The 20,119-nt window shown below is 43.7% G+C and overlaps 3 protein-coding genes across 3 annotated transcripts; 2 read left to right on the plus strand and 1 right to left on the minus strand.

Moving 5' to 3' along the window:
• Window positions 1–1,048: 1,048 nt before the first annotated feature.
• Window positions 1,049–4,954, plus strand: adtrp1 (androgen dependent TFPI regulating protein 1). The gene is made up of 6 exons (XM_084184273.1): window positions 1,049–1,268; window positions 1,553–1,702; window positions 1,834–1,935; window positions 2,666–2,781; window positions 2,970–3,142; window positions 4,157–4,954. Exons 1-6 carry the CDS (start codon window positions 1,104–1,106, stop codon window positions 4,180–4,182), a joined length of 732 nt encoding a protein of 243 aa, XP_084040399.1. The 5' UTR covers window positions 1,049–1,103; the 3' UTR covers window positions 4,183–4,954.
• Window positions 4,955–13,259: 8,305 nt separating this feature from the next.
• LOC311148265 (protein tyrosine phosphatase domain-containing protein 1-like) lies at window positions 13,260–14,613 on the plus strand. The gene is made up of 2 exons (XM_084185167.1): window positions 13,260–13,420; window positions 13,524–14,613. Exons 1-2 carry the CDS (start codon window positions 13,345–13,347, stop codon window positions 14,546–14,548), a joined length of 1,101 nt encoding a protein of 366 aa, XP_084041293.1. The 5' UTR covers window positions 13,260–13,344; the 3' UTR covers window positions 14,549–14,613.
• A 1,488-nt stretch (window positions 14,614–16,101) lies between these two features.
• On the minus strand, window positions 16,102–19,829 carry fbxw12 (F-box and WD repeat domain containing 12). The gene is made up of 10 exons (XM_084185166.1): window positions 19,627–19,829; window positions 19,347–19,384; window positions 18,849–19,018; window positions 18,626–18,750; window positions 18,209–18,415; window positions 17,961–18,125; window positions 17,608–17,827; window positions 17,262–17,443; window positions 16,831–16,961; window positions 16,102–16,710 (listed from the first exon to the last, which is right to left on the minus strand). The coding sequence occupies exons 1-10, from the start codon at window positions 19,720–19,722 to the stop codon at window positions 16,611–16,613; spliced, it is 1,434 nt and encodes a 477-aa protein (XP_084041292.1). The 5' UTR covers window positions 19,723–19,829; the 3' UTR covers window positions 16,102–16,610.
• Between the last annotated feature and the right edge of the window lie 290 nt (window positions 19,830–20,119).

Raw genomic sequence — 20,119 nt, forward strand, 5'->3', positions numbered from 1 at the left:
CTTAAAGTAATGATGGACTGTTGTTTCTCTTTGCTTATTAGAGCTGGCTTGCCATGATATGGACTTGGTCTTTTACCAAATAGGGCTATCTTCTGTATACCCCCCTACCTTGTCACAACACAACTGATTGGCTCAAACGCATTTTGAAGAAAATACATTCCACAAATTAACTTTTAAGATGGCACACCTGTTAATTGAAATGCATTACTACCTCATGAAGCTGGTTGAGAGAATGCCAAGAGTGTGCAAAGCTGTCATCAAGGGTGGCTATTTGAAGAATCTCAAATATAACATATATTTTGATTTGTTTAACACTTTTTTGGTTCCTACATGATTGTGTGATTTCATAGTTTTGATGTCTTCACTATTATTCTACAATGTAGAAAATAGTAAAAATAAAGAAAAACCTTTGAATGAGTAGGTGTTCTAAAACTGTTGACCAGTAGTGTATTTCTCTGTAAAACAACGTTAGATCCAGTCTATGATATTAGCCAGAAGGCTCTGGTGATGCTAGTTAGCTAACAAGTCAAGTCTATGGAAGAGGCTAGCTAGCTAGCTAGCATCAGCTTTGTAGTGGTTATACTATGTTGAAACACTCGTTTTCAAATTTTCTAAAATGTTTTCCACAAGCGTGTTGCTGTAGCTTTCAAATTATGTGAATGTAATTGAGCAATTTTAACGAATTTAAACAATATTTAACGAAATCTCCTCCCTGTTGGCAATGCCTGACAACGCACCGGAAACGGCTTCCCAGGTATGAAGTGCGCTTGGAACGTTCAAGCGTGGAATGTGCATTGAGGAAATTGCACCCTTATCTTTACATGTCCTAATAATTCGAAAGATTGCTCAGAAAACCAGGTGTTTTAATCGGCGTATGCTTACTTCGATTATGACCTTACGATTATTAAAATCAGCAGAGTAAGGTGTTTACATGACTAATGACATACTCGGCCTTCTGCCATAATCTGTTTAATATCGAATTATTAGTGTATCGTTTCATGAACATTGTGCAGTACTGTACTCGGCCTCTAGGTTGTGTCATTGATTCACATTAGGTCCTTAGGTGCACACTGCTTTAATACGGAGGCTCAGAAGCTGTCAAAATGGCTACGACAATGTCCTGGGGATCATATCTCCTCATTCATTTAGTAATATTTTCATGGTATGTCTTTACGTTATCGGCGAATTGCTCATTGAAAAGCACAGAGATACAACCAGGAGCTAAAACATTTGGAGGCCGCTGGAAATATCTGACTTTCCTCAATCTGGTAAATGTGCTTGGTTGTGACATCGATCTGGTAAATGTGCTTGGTTGTGACATCGAGGGCGATGCAAACGAAATGTAATTGGATAAATGGGACCTGTACAGTAGTAGGCAAAAAACCGACACTGTATGTTAGAAATCAGTTCCACATCCTCGTCTGCATTACATCCCTTTTGAACTACCTGTGGCCTCAAGACAAGTTAGACAATGATTAATTAACTGCTTTATTTATATAGCTAGCCATAGTGGTCAGAGTTGCCTAACCATTTTTGCGTCATTATTCCTCAGGTTTTGCAGACGGTGTTCTTCGGACTCGTTGTTTTGATTGACATCATCCACCTGATATTGCCATCCAAAAGTTTGAGATGTGGTGTACCTCTCCTCCTAGTGAAATTAAGAGACACCATTTTCACTATTTTGGCTTTTCCTATTGGGACAGTAAGTGCCTTTTTATTTCTACATGTATTTTTCTGTGTGCGCATATTATACGTGTATAGGCTACATTTATTACTGATAACATGCTTTGTATTGGACATAATATGTCCCCTTTTCTCTCCTGTTCTCCCCAGTTTGTGTTCTTGTCCTTCTGGTCGATATATCACTACGACAGAGAGCTGGTCTATCCTAAATTTCTAGATGACATTATTCCTAGCTGGTTGAACCATGCTCTGGTAAGCGCACAATCATGAGCACATGCTGGACTTTGTACTAAAGTGATCCCAATGTATTCAATTAAAGATGGGGCTTTAACCAATTGGCTGTGCTGCTCAGCGTGGCTTTGTATCACATGGCTCTTAGAGGTCGTGCTAGAAATTCAAGGAAATCATTTTTTTAATAGGATCATACTCAGATTCACATAGCTTTGTGTCTCCTATGATCATTCTATTATGGATGCCAGTCACACAGCAGTTTGGTGTTCCCAGTATTTCTCAACCAACTGAGCCATCAAGACCACATTTCAGAGCTACACAAGCTACATTAGGAATCTGTCGGGGCATAATGGACACTCCTCTCACTCTTAATGGCCTCTCCACTACACCTTTACAGTACATACTTGGTCAGTTTTACAAGTTGACAGTAGCATACCTTGTCAGAACTGGTTTTCACCAGTTGCGAGCTGTACAACAGTCTAACAGACACTTGCTGTAGATGTTTCACAACAGGCAGTAATGATTACACAAAAGCCTGACCTCTTCCTCCATTCCCATTATTTCCCAATCTATTCCAGGGGGTGCTTATTTTTTGTTCTGGCCCAACACTAACATGTTATACCCTTGTTTATGTGGCCACAATGCATTGACACATGCAATGGTCTATTGGGCTACATATTTGTTACACATGGGGCTATGATGTTACGGTTGTTTTCATTAATTCAGTCATTTATTTTCCCTCTGTTTGCAGCACACTGTCATCCTGCCCTTGGCACTGTTGCAGATGTATATTCAGCCTCATAGATATGGCAGCAAGATGAGAGGCATCCTAGGTCTGGCCTTCTTTTCTGCTGTGTATCTGGGATGGTAAGCAAGGTTATATCAATCACATTGTTGAGTTGTGGTTTGGTGAAACATTTTATGTTTCTTCAAGTCTCCTTTGTCTCTCTCACTCCTCCCCTCTCCTTTCCTTGATTGAATGTTATGATACTTTTACAACATTTTGAAATTTTCCTAGAACAACCCTATTTCAATCCTCCATCCCCCCATCTTAGGGTTCTGTGGGTGCACCATGCGGCTGGTATCTGGGTCTACCCCATTATGGAGCGCCTGAGTCCCGTGGGCCTGGTAATATTCCTGGGGGTGGCTTGCATCACCATGGCCCCCCTCTACCTGCTGGGGGAGAAACTCAACCACAAGATCTGGAGGAGCACTGCAGGATCTGCAGGTGGGACCACTCTCACACTGTATGACAGGGAATAACCAGGAATAACTGCACACAGTTTAGATGCCCCCACCATTATAATGTAGCAGTGTTTCTCTTCTAGAGTGCCACAAGGCCTCTGAATTTGATTTGGCAGTTTGGCAGAGGAGAAGTGTACCTTTGTTAGTTAAGCAGTAATGCACGAGGCCATGTGTTATGACATTTTTTTCATGGCTGTGACGTGGTCATAGACAACCATAGCCATGATACAAATGTCATAACACATGGTTTTGGGTGTATAATTACTTTTATACAACGGGTTACCAGCATTAAAAAGCAAGATTCTTTCCCAAACCACAAAACGTGATGGTACATTCACTAAACTGGTTGTCAAGTGCAATTTTAGGCGTTCTCTGGTCGTTAGTTATTATTGACTGCCATGTAAAGCAAAACTACCCAGAACTTTGCAGGTTGTTATGGCAAACAACGATTGTTGCTATAGAGGCACTGTCTTTCCCCCTTGCTAGCTAGCCAATTACACAGCTAACACAATCCCTTCAGACTGAAGCTGGGAAGACGGCAAACTAGCTGCGTTTCGTTTCATTTTACCTGTTTTTCTATTGACATTTCTTTGCATATATCCATAAAGATTATGCTGATTCATGATTTTGACTGGCTGAGAAAAGCTGTCTGTCTTGTCCCGACTCGTTCATTATTATGGGACACAATGGAGATCGAATTTCAATATTGCAACAATGTTGCACATGTTGGAGATAATGTCTAGATGCTTTTTACAGTGGAGATTTTTGTTGATGAATTGCATGGCTGGGCAGATGAGACAGTTGATCTGTAAAAGTAGTAGCAGTGCGTTGCTAGGTAACGACAAACAATGGCACTTTTTATGAATGTACTGGGCATGTCTATGTTGTCTATATTATCGGCAGGATAGGCTCTAATAATGGGAATTACAAACCAACCATTGTATAATTGTTCATTAACTACTACTACTCTCGTTCTCTCTGTCGCTCTCTCTAAAAGGACCTCAGAAGAAAAAGAAGAAGTAAGAGTGTGCTGGCATGTAAGCTGAGCGCCACAGAGGGGACCAGAGAGGCCTATATGATGATATCACACGAGGACAGACAGACAAACTGACAGACAGGACACAGCACCCCCAGCACTGATCACCTCAACCAGAAGAGACTGGTGGATCTCTTGTTGGAGGTAGAAGTTGCCCCTAACCACTGACCTAGAATCAGATAACCTTATCCTCAGTCCTAATTTTAACCATTAAGATGAAAAAAAAGTATATTATTCTGATCCTTTATCAGCAGTTAGAGGCAACTTGTACCTGCTCCGTATCACTCAGGCAGATCTCAGGCAGTGGGCATAATGTGCTTCTATGGTCAGGCCAAATTATTTAAAGATTAAATTCAGTAATTAGACTTAATTTACTCCACAAGGGGATATTGTGCTACGTGTCACAGTGAGGTAACAGCTCAATATAAAACGTAATATTAAGTTGATCTTAATTGGTTGTGTTAACCCACATTTTTCTCTCACCCTCCGTGAAGTAGACTTGCACTTACAGTAGAATAATACTATAGTATATACAACGGTATGGATCTCTCTCATTTTGTGATGCTATTTCCTTTATCATGATGCTGTTTCACTTGATACTGTACTGTTGGTTGTGAAAGGGACAGTTCCTTATGTGCACTTGTTATTTTACCCTTTGTATTCATGCGTATATGCTCACTTTTAGATTACTATATAATTCCTAATGTAACTTGGAGGGAAGTTAGACCTTGATGATGAAATTAAATTATTTGAAATATATACATTGATGTGACTCCCTTTTATTAGGTGAAATATTCAACACATTGCAATCTGAGCTGCTTTATGACCAAGGTGAGGATTCATTCTATTGTACTGCGCTGGAATCTTTGCCCATCACTGCCATTTGTAGCCAGGTGATGGAGCCATCAGGTCAACGTTTTCTCCTCTTCAGGCAACCAGGGTAAACCTTGTATATGGCAAATATCCCCACCTGTAGGCTATCGGAGGGTAGAATGGAGCTACTACCATTTTGTTTAAGTAAAGCCTTGTTCACACTGCAGGCCTTAATGCTCATCAGTTTTGTTTTTTAAATCTGTTTTGGACTACTGACTGTCCAAACAGCAAGTTACAAGTGACCAAATCAGGTTTGTGTGTGTTCAGACAGCAGTCATTTGCTGACATGGCTACGCTAGTTGTCATAGTAATGGCAGGTGTGTGCACAGTGGTGTAGGCTGATTGGTGGTTTTGCACATGCTTCCTATCACTCAGAAGTTATGTAGCAAGCAAAGGTGACAACAATGCCTGCCATAGACGTTTCCAGTTGCGTAGAATTTTCAAAATCATAGTGTAAGAACACTTTTAAAGCCTCAAAGGATAAGATGATCGAAATTTCAAAACAAATCCTTGTTGGCTAGCCACAGCAGTCAACTAGCTAGCTAGGTAGCTGTTTAGCTTTCTAGCACATTCACTAATTTGTTTGTAAATAATTAACAAGCTAGTTAGCTACCACATGTTCTTGTAAAACTGTCAACCGAGTAGCTAGCAAGCAACAAAATATGCCAAATAACAAGTCTAAAAACCACTTGAGGGCAAATAAATCAGATTTGACTGTTCAGACAAGTCACATTACCAGGAATCTGATTTGTATTTGATTTCAAACCACCTACGAAGGTGTTTTGAAATGTGACTTGAAATATCAGAGTCCATGTGCTTTTTGGCTGTTCAGACTGCAGGAAAAAGAAAAAGATTCAAATCGGATATGCAAATGAATTGGATTTGAGTCACTTCAAACTGCCAATGTGAACACGGCTTTAGTAGCCTTGTCTGAGCCAGACTGGCCCATAGGAAAGGTTCCTGTTCATGTAAAGCGAGGCAGCTTGATGTACAAGTTTACCACCTGGACAGGGCGCTATTGTGTCGCAGGGCCTTAAAGGGGCATCATTTTGATATTCTTTGGTATGACTCAACCGGGGATCGAATCCCCAACCATCTAAGGGTGGACACTAACCACAAGGCGACTAAACTGGTATTACCATTTTGTTTACCTACCAAAACTTTCAGATTAAATGAAGTGTCTAGCGGTAGGGACTATAAATTGTTTCTAGATGTTCATTTAGTTAGTGTCTATCCCTGGTTAGGCCTGCCTGGGCAGCTGTCCACACACTATGATCTCACTCATCAGGCCTGGGTAATCTTCTCAACAGCATTCTCTCACCCAGAGGTCATGTATCACCCTCTGTTATGTAAGACTGTGTAAGACTCCTACACAATTAGATATCTGTACAAAAGAGTGTACGACTAAGCAGAAAAGTAGTGGTATTTGGTCACACTTTAAATGAGGTGATGTGTAATGGCAGTCCTTGTTCCACTGTGGATGAATGAATGAACACCTCACAATCCTATTACAGCAATTACAATGTTGTTACTAGAGCAATTACAATTTAACTACACAAGAAAAATCTACATGTAAAGTGTTACCAAGTAAAAGGTGCATTGTGTCCCCAGAGGATCCAACAAGGCTGAAATACTAAGCTTAGATAATATCTAAGATCCTTCTTATCAATTGAGCCTCCTGATCCTGTCACACATTCATCAATAATTTGTTGTGAAAGCCATTGTTGGCAACACATTCTACCATACCAGAAGGTTCTACTTTACCAGAGGGACGTCAAGGAGACCGGAGGTAACACTTTCTCTTCCAATTAAGAAGACCCAATTACCATTAATTGTTGCGTCGTTAGAGTGGCCTGAGATGCATCAGCGTCGTATCTTTTCCTTCTTTCCTTCTTAGTGGATGTATACATAATCAGCTTTCACATACCTCAGGTAAGCCAATCAGGAGCTAACTTGACAGTGCTTCCTATGTCATTCAGGCTACTCTGCAGAATCTGAGACTGGATGTCACAGTTTATGATAGCTGCTTCACTTAGGTTGTTATTCACATCAACAAACAACCAAATGTACTGTAACTTGTGTAGGATTGATATACAGTACAGCATAGCACCCTGAATGACTCCATGAGATTACAGTTGTCACGCCCTGGCTCTGGGGACAATGTTATGTTGAGCCAGGGTGTGTATTCTATGTTTGATTTTCTATGTTGGGCTGAGTGACTCCCAATCAGAGGCAACGAGTGACAGCTGGTTGTCTCTGATTGGGAGCCATATTTAACTATCGGTCTTTTCACTTTGTGTTGTGGTTTCTTGTTCCGTGTTGGTTTGTTTTTGTAACCAAGGACGTCACGTTTCGTTGTTTTGATCGTGTGATCTTGATAAAATAAATATGTTTGCTTTCAACGCTGCGCCTTGGTCCTCTCCCTCCTTAGACGATCGTGACAGAAGAAACCACCATAACAGGACCAAGCAGCGTGAAGAAGAGAGAGGATGGACTTGGGAGCAGTTGAGTAGGAGTCTCGACTGGGCCAAGCCAAGAGAAGAGGAGAGAGGTTGGACTTTGGAGCAGTGGGGTGAGAGTCTGGCGAGAACGATGGAGGCCTGGCCCACGGGGAGGAGAGACCCCCAGAAAATTTTTAGGGGGGGGCTCACGACGTCGGACCAGCAGGAGGCCGCGATAGAGCGGCCCAGCGGGTTGCCAGAGGAGGCCGCCAGGTTACGGGGGCCACTGGTCGAAGAGGGGATGGAGGATGTAGAGGCACGGCGAGAGGTACTGGGGTGTGTTACCAGTCCGGTCCGGCCCGTTCCAGATCCCGAGGTAGAGCCAGTGGTGTGTGTCCCCAGTACGGTCCGGCCTGTTCCAGCCCCTCGCACCAAGTGTACGGTGCGCGTCGCCAGCCCAGCCCGGCCTGTCCCTGCTCCACGCACCAAGCCTACGGGGTGCGTCGCCAGCCCAGTCCGGCCCATCCAAGCTCCCCGCACCAAGCCAGTGGTGTGCGTCATCAGTCCGGCACGGCCCGTGCCTGCTCTCCGCACCAAGTCTGTGGTGCGTTTCGTCAGCCCTGTCCGGCCCGTTTCTGCTCTCCGCACCAAGCCTACGGTGTGCGTCGCCAGCCCAGCCCGGCCAGTCCCTGCTCCACACACCAAGCCTACGGGGTGCGTCGCCAGCCCAGTCCGGCCCATCCAAGCTCCCCGCACCAAGCCAGTGGTGTGCGTCATCAGTCCGGCACGGCCCGTGCCTGCTCTCCGCACCAAGTCTGTGGTGCGTTTCGTCAGCCCTGTCCGGCCCGTTCCTGCTCTCCGCACCAAGTCTGTGGTGCGCGTCGCCAGCCCAGTCCGGTCCATTCCTGCTCCACGCACCAAGCCAGGGGTGCGTATCGTCAGTCCGGCTCCGGCCAGTGGGGCCAGACCGGACCAGGGGTACTTTGGGGGGTTGGAGAGGGAGTGGGGATCAGGCCCGGAGCCGGATCCGCCGCCAAGGCGGAGTGCCCACCCGGTCCCTCCCCTGTGGGATTTAGTTGGCGCGGTCGGAGTCCGCGCCTTTAGGGGGGGGTACTGTCACGCCCTGGCTCTGGGGACAATGTTATGTTGAGCCAGGGTGTGTATTCTATGTTTGATTTTCTATGTTGGGCTGAGTGACTCCCAATCAGAGGCAACGAGTGACAGCTGGTTGTCTCTGATTGGGAGCCATATTTAACTATCGGTCTTTTCACTTTGTGTTGTGGTTTCTTGTTCAGTGTTGGTTTGTTTTTGTAACCAAGGACGTCACGTTTCGTTGTTTTGATCGTGTGATCTTGATAAAATAAATATGTTTGCTTTCAACGCTGCGCCTTGGTCCTCTCCCTCCTTAGACGATCGTGACAACAGTTAATCTTTCGGTATTGTAGTGGCAGAGCATTTTACATACAACCTTTTCCATAGAGTGGACAACAGGGCAAGAGCAAAAAGAGACAGAACAATGGTCAATCATTCCTTGTATACATCTGGCCCTTCATTGGACACTGTGTTAACAAACCTCCAAACGAGCTTCAATGCCATACAACACTCCTTCCGTGGCCTCCAACTGCTCTTAAACGCTAGTAAAACTAAATGCATGCTGTTCAATCGAACGCTGCTTGCACCCGCCCGCCCGACTAGAATCACTACCCTCGGCGGGTCTGACTTAGAATATGTGGACAACTACAAATACCTAGGTGTCTGGTTAGACCGTAAACTCTCCTTCCAGACTCACATTAAGCATCTCCAATCCAAAGTTAAATCTAGAATCGGCATCCTATTTCGCAACAAAGCCTCCTTCACTCATGCTGCTAAACATGCCCTCGTAAAACTGACTTTCCTACCAATCCTTGACTTCGGTGATGTCATTTACAAAATAGCTTCCAACACTCTACTCAGCAAATTGGATGTAGTCTATCACCGTGCCATCAGTTTTGTCACCAAAGCCCCATATACTACCCACCATTGTGACCTGTATGCTCTCGTTGGCTGGCCCTCACTACATATTCGTAGCCAAATCCACTGGCTCCAGGCCATCTATAAATCACTTCTAGGCAAATCCCCGCCTTATCTTAGCTCATTGGTCACCATAGCAACACTCACCCGTAGTATGCGCTCCAGTAGGTATATCTCACTGGTCATCCCCAAAGCCAACACCACCTTTGGTCGCCATTCCTTCCAGTTCTCTGCTGCAAATGACTGGAATGAACTGCAAAAATATATAAAGCTGGAGACACTTATCTCCCTCACTATCTTTAAGCATCAGTTGTCAGAGCAGCTTACCGATCACTGCACCTGTACACAGCCCATCTCTAATTAGCCCACCCAACTACCTCATCCCCATCTTGTTATTTACATTGTTATTTATTTTGCCAGTATCTCTATTTGAACATCATCTGCACATCTATCACTCCAGTGTTAATACTAAATTATAATGGTAATTATTTTGCACTATGGCCTATTTATTGCCTTACGTCCATAACTTACTACATTTGCACACACTGTATATAGATTTTCTATTGTGTTATTGACTGTACGTTTTGTTTTACCCCATATGTAACTCTGTGTTGTTGTTATTTTTACCGCACTGCTTTGCTTTATCTTGGCCAGGTCGCAGTTGTAAATGAGAACTTGTTCTCAACTGGCTTACCTGGTTAAATAAAGGTGAAATAAATAACAAATAAAAAAATAAATAAAAAATACAATTTGACCTGTTTGTGTTTGAAATCAGTTGTTGACCAACCACAGACCAAATCAGAAGTAATACAACTATGATAGCCAATCAGATCAAACCAGCTAACATTCTCTAGGAAGGGGGTCAAACATTAGCGTGATGGCCTAGGGGGAGGTCTGAGTACAATAGAGAGGTTTACTCTGAACAGAATACAGATGGCCACAGACACACAGCATATTAAACATCACATATCCATATAGATGGCATCAAAGTACTCAGAATAACACTATTGCACCCATGTTTGGTATCTAACACACATTTCAGTAGTCAGTCCTCTGGATACTGTTAGGCAGAGAGGAATTTTGTCCTCTCAATGGGGAAAGGGTTGACTGGCCCCTAAAATAATATTTTGTATTGTTTGGGGGAATTTGCCATTCAGACTGACGTGACATTGGATGTACTGATTTCTGATCACATGATACCTCTGGCTGATTGATCCGGAGCCAGTAATGAAATAATGTCAAACAAATGTTGTCATCTCAGTGTGGTTATCAACTGAAGGGAGTTCAAACAGATGGTTAGAGATGATCAGTCATTTTTGCACTTCTGTGAGGTGAAGTGGCAACAGCAGCCTTTGCCTCTTGATCCTACTTCTACAGTAATGAGATTAGTGGGTTAATCCGGGGGGGAGGAGTCAGGAATAGATCTAGGTGCAGTACATGTTTTATGAATAAGGAGGAGTGAGGAGGAGCGTCCAGTGAGGTGTGTTACCATTCAGAGCCATGCTACGGATGAACATACACCTCTGATGGTCCTCCTTTCTCTGACACTTCACAATGGAGGCCAGGCCAGGATCCTGTAGTCTTATGGCTGAAGCAAAATGCCTGTTCCTGGTGAGATGAATGGCGCTGGCAGTCCAGAGATGAGCATTAAGGATGTAGTGGATGGTGTCGTTGCCACACCCTAATTTACAGAGACAATCTGGACTGAATTAACTGAAGACCCGAAGAGGTGCAGGACTATCAAAGCTGAGAAAGAAAGCATTTGAAGACATTGCTGTGTCTGTGGTCCAACGTGGGCATGTGGAGTCGTTTTATGTGGATGTCTGAAGATGCTGACGATCACTAACTCCACCCTCTTTTTGCTGCAGATAAACGTGCTGAGGATACTTTATTGCGAGGTTGCTGTTACTTTGTTTTCTATTATTGTAGCTTGGTTAATCTTGAGGAATAATATTCTTCCTAAATAGCAACCACGTTGGTGTGATGTAGGTAGGCACTGTCTAGCCATGTTCCAATTCCGAAATGGATTATTACATTATGGATTATAATGGTTGATGTCAACTAGGTAATCTTGGATTTTCACCTTTGACAGCTGACACTGCTCTCTGATTATGTGTGTACACTATAAAAAACGTAACTTGTTTTTACAGTAACTTATCTGTAAATGACTGTAAAAAAAAAAAAAAAGTACAGTATGTTACCGTACATTCCAAATAAACTTTGGTTTAACAGTACATTAGTGTAAAGAAGTGCTTTCTTTTGATTTTACGGTAACATACTGTACTTGTTTTTACAGTAATTTACAGGTAACTGCTGCCAGTATGGTTTTTACAATGTAGCCTCGTAAACTGATCAATATGAGGACCTACCACACTATTTCAGTATAATGAAATGTAAATGGGGTTTTATCTTAGACTAACGTGAGTGTGTGTCTCAAGGCACTGCCATGGCAGTGGAGGTCTGCTTGAGTATTCAGTCATACAACAATCCATCCTCAGTGGAGTCCCCTACCCCTTCATGGAGTCAGGTATACATACACTATATCACTACTCACATTTCTAACATAAAGGATAATGTAGTACTGTTAACTAATATAATTGATCCGTCTAAATGAAGAGAGTTTGAACAGGGTGTTGCGTTGCTATTTTGACTGTAATACTGTTAAGCCTGGTGGAGTGTGCCAGACGACAGATTAGCTTGCTGTAGATGGCACACTCCCAGCTGAACATTTCATAGTTAAGCTTGACACTACTTCTTTACATTGGGAACACCTCACAGTTAAGCTTGACACTACTTCTTTATATTGGGAACACCTCATAGTTAAGTTTGACACTACTTCTTTACATTGGGAACACCTTATAGTTAAGCGTGACACTACTTCTTTACGATGTGAACACCTCAATTAAGCTTGACACTACTTCTTTACATTGGGAACACCTCATAGTTAACCTTGACACTTCTTCTTTACATTGGGAACACCTTATAGTTAAGCTTGACACTACTTCTTTACAATGTGAACACCTCAGTTAAGCTTGACACACCACTCATGTCTCCTTTCAAACCCCCCAACCCTCCATGTGTTACCCCAGTCAGGACACCCCAGTCGAAGTACACGTTGGTGGGTGAGGTGATACGTCACATCATCCCTGGACCCACACAATGCTCCATAGGGTGTGGAGGTCAAAACTGCAAGTATGAGAACCCTGACCGCTGGAGCAAGGACATGCAAGCCATCAAAGGCCTCTACTCCTCCTGGTAGGAATCAGAAAGACTCTATAAAAATGTGTATGTTGAATGTAAGTGGATTATACCCATAAGTTTAATGCAGAAACATGTCTTTCCTTTCAGGGTCACGGAAAACCTACTTGCCATGGCCAGACCATCTACGGTATTAATAGAAAAGTACAACATTATTGACCAATTTAAAAGGTAACACTATATTTTATTTCAGGATTTGCTGTCCTCATAAGTCAATTCAATACACCTAGTATAGATCAAATCAATTAATTGATGCCTAATTAATTGTTTGTGTGTGTGTGTGTGTGCCTGCGTGTGTGTGTGTGTGTGTAGATGTGGCCTGAAGACAGTGATAAACCTGCAGAGACCTGGGGAACACGCCAGCTGTGGTCCCAATGCACTGGAACCAGAGAGTGGATTCTCCTACCGACCTGAGGTCTTCATGGAGAACAACAGTAAGTCTATGACAGTTCCTCTACAAATTTACTGTGGGAATGGTTAAATATTGACTGTCCTTACATTCCAGTATATTTCTACAACTTTGGTTGGAATGACTACGGGGTGGCCTCCCTCACATCTATCCTGGACATGGTGAAGGTCATGTCCTTTGCGATGCAGGAGGGGAAAATGGCTGTCCACTGTCATGCTGGTCTGGGAAGAACAGGTAATGTATAGGACAAAAAAGTGTTATTATTAATCAAATGATTATGCTTTGTGGTCACATGACTGACCCTCTCACTGATGGTTTTGCCATTGTCTTCCATCAGGCGTGTTGTTAGCGTGTTACCTGGTTTTCACCACCAGGATGACCGCTGACCAGGCCATCGTGTTTGTACGTTCCCAACGACCCAACTCCATCCAGACCAGAGGTCAGCTGTATTGTGTGCGGGAGTTTGCCCAGTTCCTTGTCCCTGTCAGGAGTATTTTCTCCTGCACTGAGCCCAGGACTAACCCCATCACCCTGTCCCAGTTCCTGACCCGCCAGGGACACATGCTGCATGGCTATGAGCGCCGGGAGCTCAGGCACCTGCCCAAGATCATCCAGGTGATCTGCAAGCTGTTGTTGGACATCGCTGAGAACCGGCAGGTCATCGAGGAGGATATGCTGGACGTCTCTGACATGACGGCCGAGGAGGAGATGGAGTTTGAGCGCTATCGCGACTTTGGATTCACCAAGGGCAGCTTCGGGGGAGGCGGTATGGGAGGGCAGCCCCGTTTACCGGGACCCCCAACCAAACCCCGGCACGCCAACGAACCGCCCCTGTTCTACCACCGCAAGAGCCTGAGCTACAGCGAGTCAGACCTGCGGAGGCTGGGCTCTGAGCTCAACCTGCCGACCCTACCTTTCTCTAACTCGCTGTCCGCTTGCAACGTGTCTGTGGCCTGTTCTCCCTCCCTGAACTCCCTGCCTAGGACCCCGGCCACAGGCAGCTCCCAAGATGGATCCCTCTGGGAGCAGAAGAGCCTTGCGGAGGGATCACCGCTCCTAAAGAAGACACAGAAAGCCTGCCAGCGCAGCGAGTCCGAGTGCAACCCCGTGAAGAAAGGGTATGGCAGCATGTTGTTTAGGTGGAAGGAGGAGCAGAGGGACAAGTTAGCCAACAATGGGGATGCGTCCCAGGTGTCTCAGATAGAGGAGTCAGAGGTGCCCTTCATCACCATCCAGACAGAGCTGTCCAAGGAGGCCAGGCGGCTGCTGGTGGCCCAGGCTCTGGCTGTGGATCTGGAGCTGGATGGAGAGGAGGAGCACAGGGAGAGACTACAAGCCTGGCAGGTAGAAACGTCATATTAAATCCCATTGTTTTTTAAATACTGTATCTACCTTTTGGAATACTGTACATACAATATATTGAAATAGTCTAGTCAGACGTGTGGTGGTAGTAATACAGTGGCATAGCACAATTGACAAATCCTGTTTATCTGAACAATATCTGACTACTTTTGTACATTAGGGAAGACAAAGGAAATTCATAGAGGTTTGACTTTCCATTTTCAATACTGGAGTGCCGTTAGATTATTAGCACCACTACACTTAATGTTGGCTTGGGTGACACTGATTGTCTATTTTATGTGTTTTTGCAGTCAGAGTTGAACATGGGAGGGGCATGGGAGAGGCTGTGTACATTGGAGAAGGACCCGTTTGTGCTGTCTGGGCTGATGTGGACCTGGCTGGAGCAGCTGAAGGAGCCAGTCATCTCCATCAAGGATGTACAGAAACTGGACCATAACAACAGTGACCCGGCAAACCCAGAGGCTGTCTTCAATCCACTGGACCAGGTCAGCAGCACTTACTGTAGGCCATTACATTTACATTTGACATTTTTGTCACTTAGCAGACGCTCTTATCCAGAGCGACTTACAGTAGTGAGTGTATACTTTTTCATATTTGTTCGTACTGGTCCCCCGTGGGAATCGAACCCACAACCCTGGCATTGCAAGTGCCATGCTCTACCAACTGAGCCAAACAGGAGCCACATCAGCGCTTCTCACTCTGGACCCAATCCTACTGTACATGACAGATTTACAACAGAAAACTTGGAATAGCTCCATACTGTATGAAATGAATGTCTACTGACTACTTCTGTTCAGGTAACCCGCTCATTTGGGGCGGCAATAGCCTAGATGTTAGAGAGGCCAACCAGCAGCTGGAAGGTTGCTGGTTCGAGCCTTGGGCCAGGCAACACAAAATGGGAATGGAACTGTCAGCTAAAAGGCTGCTGCTCTCTGATCCCATGTACCATCTCCTGCTGTTGTGCAAGGCACTTAACACCCACAGTTGCTCTTCATTCAAATAAAAAAAACGTATATTCTATTCAACCACATCCCCTCCAGGCTCCCAGGGAGATGTTGGTGTGCATTCTGGACTGTATGGCTCATGTTCTCACCATACCAGAGGAGGTGGAGTCTGCTTTCCTGGAGCGCACCATCAAGGCTTTTACAAAGGTACAATACTAGATGATGTAGGGTTCTCCTTTTTAATTGCGGCACAGTTCAATTTTTTTTTAGCATTAGGTATCTCAACCGTTCTGACTCTCCACAGATGGGAAAAGGCTCAGCGGTGTATCCGGCCATGACAGAGATCCTCAGGCTGGTCCTACACGACATGAGGTTTATAGCCATAGAGGAGGATGAGCTACCAGATATGGCGCCCATCCCTACTGTGCTGATCTCATAAACCTGCTGTATTCTGTTCCAGACCATCCCTTGCTATATGAACAATTATGTTGTGCCTTTCTGCGCAGTTTGGATAGTTTTGAATCTACTGTTTTCAATATTTTGTTATTGTACAGTAAGTGTATTGTATATGAAAGATCACTTTTCATTGATTACCTCAGTATTGTACAGTTCCAATGCAGACCCAAGAAAATGCAGTTTATTTGAGAGTTTAAATTAAATTGACGGTTTGGTTGTGTTAAGCAGATCAAGGTAGAGTATTTGTTACAGTATATGCCCTAAAAACGTAGGTTATATTGAACATGTAACAGCCAACACAGGAATGTAAATACCTTAGCTCCACATAAAGCCAGCTCAGTTAATTCCTGTACAGAAATGTGTTATTACACAAAAATAAAGTATCCTTTCACAGTAAACTGCATGTTTTTCCCCGTCATACTTGCATGTGCATGTTTCGCATAACATATCAACAAATCTGCGATAACTCTTGATTACAATGTCTATTCCATAAACAGAGGGTTTGGAAAGGCAAGGCACAACATCAGTAATTAAACTACTCATAAACATGCACAATGTCTGCTAAATGGCATATTATTTTTATTATTATTATTACAATGAATTTATGTGACTGATGCAAACTGCTGTAGTACCTGCGAAGTCCTCCTAGAGGGCAGTGTTGCTCAGGAGTTGAAAGAGTAGGCCTTCAGGACATCCTTCCCATCCACTGCTTCCACTGAGGCCACAATGGTTGAGTAATCACAGACCACATTACTGAACCCTCTGTCAACACAAGACATGAAATGTACATCAGTTCATCACTACAGTACATCAATCCAACTTTACATACAGAGCCAGAATGTACTATTTGTTTCCTTAACGGATGGAAATGTCTTTCTGTACCTGGACATGGAGTGAGAGCCTCCCAGTAAGTGGTATCGACTTTCCAGGGTGAGCCCTTTGTCTCTGTCAGTTTTCCAAGTCAGCACTCTTAAGGATAGGTCCCGAGAAGCAGTGACTACACGGAAACTATCCTGAAAGAAAACGCTCACTTTTAGGATAAATTCCATGGACAGTCTTTCCCCGAAGCACCATATAAACTTAAACATAAATTCCCACACACTCTTACCACAAGATTTCTATCCCAATGGATATTCTCCTAAATAAGGGCCAAACTATTTAAAAAATAAATCAAGGGGAAAATATCATTATCTAGAACACTGCAGTTTTCCCCATACTATGTATAGCGCTTTGAGCTCCAATAAATACATTCCAATCCGTAATTACTATCATCAGTAGTACATACGCACAATAAATATGAGTGAAAAGCATACCACACAAATAGAGCAGATAGGTTCAGTATGGTCCTTGAAGCTACAGATGAGTTCTCCTTTCACAGTATAGACCTTCAGCTCTCTGTGAGCAGCTATAACCAGAGTGCTGCTTCCCTTCCCCTCCAGAAGGATATCCGAGGTCCTGCCCTCAAATACCAACTCAAATTTCTCCACCTGCTCAACTGAAATAGGAGAACATCTGTGAAAGTTAGGCCAAACCTCAATTTCTAACATAACCACAAAAATACAACTGACAAAATGGCACATGGGGATAAGCTTGCTAACGTAACAGGTAATTAGAATCTAAATAGATGAAGATATTAAATGTCTCAACTTGACACTTTACCCTGGATCTCTGACTTGAATCGGGTCTTTTTTATGATGATGTCAAACACAGAGAGGACCTTGTTGTGATGCGTGTGTGAGTGGTCCTTGCAGTGGACCGTGGCCAGTCTTGCCGGCAGGGAGGGCAGGAAGGTAGCAGCACTGCAGCCTGAGACAGGCAGACACTGGCACAGAGGATCCTCCTCCTCAGAGGGACTCGTCACACTCTGACTGGACACCACCTGCCAGTCAAACAACACAATACACATTGTTGATTTCTATTTAATTTTAACAAAGATTAAACATTACTAACTTTCAGGACTTCTGAGATCCATGATAGTTCTTACAGACGAACATGTCAATTGTTACAATTACCTTTGGGCTCATATCCATATTCCCTTTAGTTCCAGCTAGGATCCATTTCTTGTCTGGCGATGCCAGGAGTAGGTTGACTTTGAATGTGTCACATACCACCAGACTGGACAGCTTTGACAGTGAGGGGCTAGACAGAGTATGGACAGAGCCTTGACTGGTCCCCACCTGGTGAAAATAAAAAAAAAATATATTATGTGTCAGTCAGATATTGATCTGGCAACCAACCAGACTTGTGTTTGGGTACTCACTGAGAGAAAAGAGCTGCCATCCATACTGTAGGTCAGCAAGGTGCACTGTGGGGATGCTGAGGAGTAGAAGGATATCTCCTGTCCACTCTGACCATCCCAGGCTTTGAGCAGCCCTGTGGAATCTGACGTGATGACCCCGCCCTGCCTGCCATCAGCTACCATCCCAGTCAGAGGACTCTGAACAGGGCTGCACCACAGCTGCACCCCCTGGTTAAAGGGGAAAAGGAAACACAATTTCCTAAGTGCTAACCGCAAATCCTTCTTTGTGTAGACCAGTAGACCATATAATATGGCTACTGAAGTGGGTGCTACACCTTGGTGGTGGGTAGGATGAGTAGCCTACATACAATGCAAAGTGCTCTGAAGCCTTGTAAATAAAGCCTCATAATAAGTATAAAAGGGCAGTATTGTTTTCACCTGCTGGACGTCCCAGGCACGGACTGTACCATCCAAGGATGAACTGCAGACAGTAGGGGTGCAGCTCCAGAAGTCAGAGAGCTGGAGAGAGTTCCCTGACAGGTACACACACCCAACCACCCTACCTGGAAGATATAGATGTTGTAGACCATACAGCTGTCTAAATACTGCTTCCATAGACAGTTCCATCCTTTCTAAAGAAAGAGAAAGACTGTATGCTCACTTGTGTGTCCCCTCAGGCTTTTACAGGTGTAGTCCCCACCGGACCTGCCCTTGGTCATCTTCTGCTCCAGGTGAGAGCGACGCAGGAAGTAGCTCTTCCAAGCCTGCTTCCCATGTTCAGAGCCCAGCACAGCAATGTTACAGAAACCCCAACGCTGCAGACACATTTCTCTGCGGGCATAGATTAATAGCATTAATATACTGTTATTATTATTATTATTATTATAATATAGGTGTTAAATAGAATATACTTTAAATATGATGCAGCTGACCACATTGTCAAAAACATGCCAAGAAACAATGGTGAATAAGCTATGTAAATGTCTGGTGAATAAGCTATGCAAATGTTTGTGTGTGTGTGTGTGTCCCACCTACACTCCCGCCCTCGCCCATATCTAAACCAACCGCATCAAACCCACCCCTTCTCCCCACACAGTATATTATTCATTCTGAGATGGGTAAGTAAAACTGATCAGTGGATAAAATCCGTCAAACTCACCGCCACAACCAAGGTGTTTCGGCTGCTTCTTGCCATTCCTAGATAAAAAGGCAGAAGGTATGGGGTTGTTAAAATAGGCTCACACACCAGTACAGTTGTTGAAATAAATCTATCAACATATATTACAAACTAATAATAACATGATGTTTCAAAGTAAAGCAACCGCTTGACAAAAGAACAACAATATGTGGAACATTATAACAGAAAATAAAGAATATATTCAAAACTGTTTTACAGAACCTCAATTTCTACTTCCGCAAGTTTATTGTGACTCTCTTACCTTACAGACAATTGATGCTCGAATTAAATCATCTTCTTGAAAAAACGAGAAAATGTGAATCAGGCAATCATTAGTTAGGTAAGGATGATAATCCATTTATACTTTTTACAGCTGTGCTGTATTGCTGGCTGTGAAGTAGGACTATAATTTCAGCGCAACATCAACATTTAGTCAACAATTTCTACATTGGCTACGGGGAGGCTGAAAGGACAAAAATAATTTCCGTTCTTCTTTATTTTTTCAATACTACCAATACTTATTTGTCTGCAGATGGCGCTATTATAAAGGGTACAAACGTCTCCAAAACAGAAACGCAAAGAGTAGACGCACTGCACACAAGATGAAGGAGAAGATGAAGGAGATTTCACAGCTAAGCAAATCATGTAGAAATGTTGTGTCAACATACTATATATAAAGGTGACCATTTGATGGCATTTTTTAATGGCAAGTAGGTTATGTGAACAATTTATCAAGTGAGTGCAATGAAATTTGA

This window comes from Coregonus lavaretus, assembly GCF_964263955.1.
Source record: "Coregonus lavaretus genome assembly, chromosome: 20".
NCBI lineage: Eukaryota > Metazoa > Chordata > Actinopteri > Salmoniformes > Salmonidae > Coregonus > Coregonus lavaretus.

What these genes read in the sequence shown, in the direction of transcription:
- adtrp1 (XM_084184273.1), top strand. Translation starts at nt 1,104, where the DNA reads ATGGCTACGACAATGTCCTGGGGATCATATCTCCTCATTCATTTAGTA. An exon ending in ATCTGACTTTCCTCAATCTG is followed by an intron (nt 1,269 to 1,552) that starts GTAAATGTGCTT and finishes ATTATTCCTCAG; the next exon opens with GTTTTGCAGACGGTGTTCTT. An exon ending in TCTGCTGTGTATCTGGGATG is followed by an intron (nt 2,782 to 2,969) that starts GTAAGCAAGGTT and finishes CCCCCATCTTAG; the next exon opens with GGTTCTGTGGGTGCACCATG.
- LOC311148265 (XM_084185167.1), top strand. Translation starts at nt 13,345, where the DNA reads ATGGTGAAGGTCATGTCCTTTGCGATGCAGGAGGGGAAAATGGCTGTC. An exon ending in TGCTGGTCTGGGAAGAACAG is followed by an intron (nt 13,421 to 13,523) that starts GTAATGTATAGG and finishes GTCTTCCATCAG; the next exon opens with GCGTGTTGTTAGCGTGTTAC.
- fbxw12 (XM_084185166.1), bottom strand. Translation starts at nt 19,722, where the DNA reads ATGGATTATCATCCTTACCTAACTAATGATTGCCTGATTCACATTTTC. An exon ending in CTATCTGCTCTATTTGTGTG is followed by an intron (nt 16,962 to 17,261) that starts GTATGCTTTTCA and finishes GTTTTCTTTCAG; the next exon opens with GATAGTTTCCGTGTAGTCAC. An exon ending in GGCTCTCACTCCATGTCCAG is followed by an intron (nt 16,711 to 16,830) that starts GTACAGAAAGAC and finishes TTGTGTTGACAG; the next exon opens with AGGGTTCAGTAATGTGGTCT.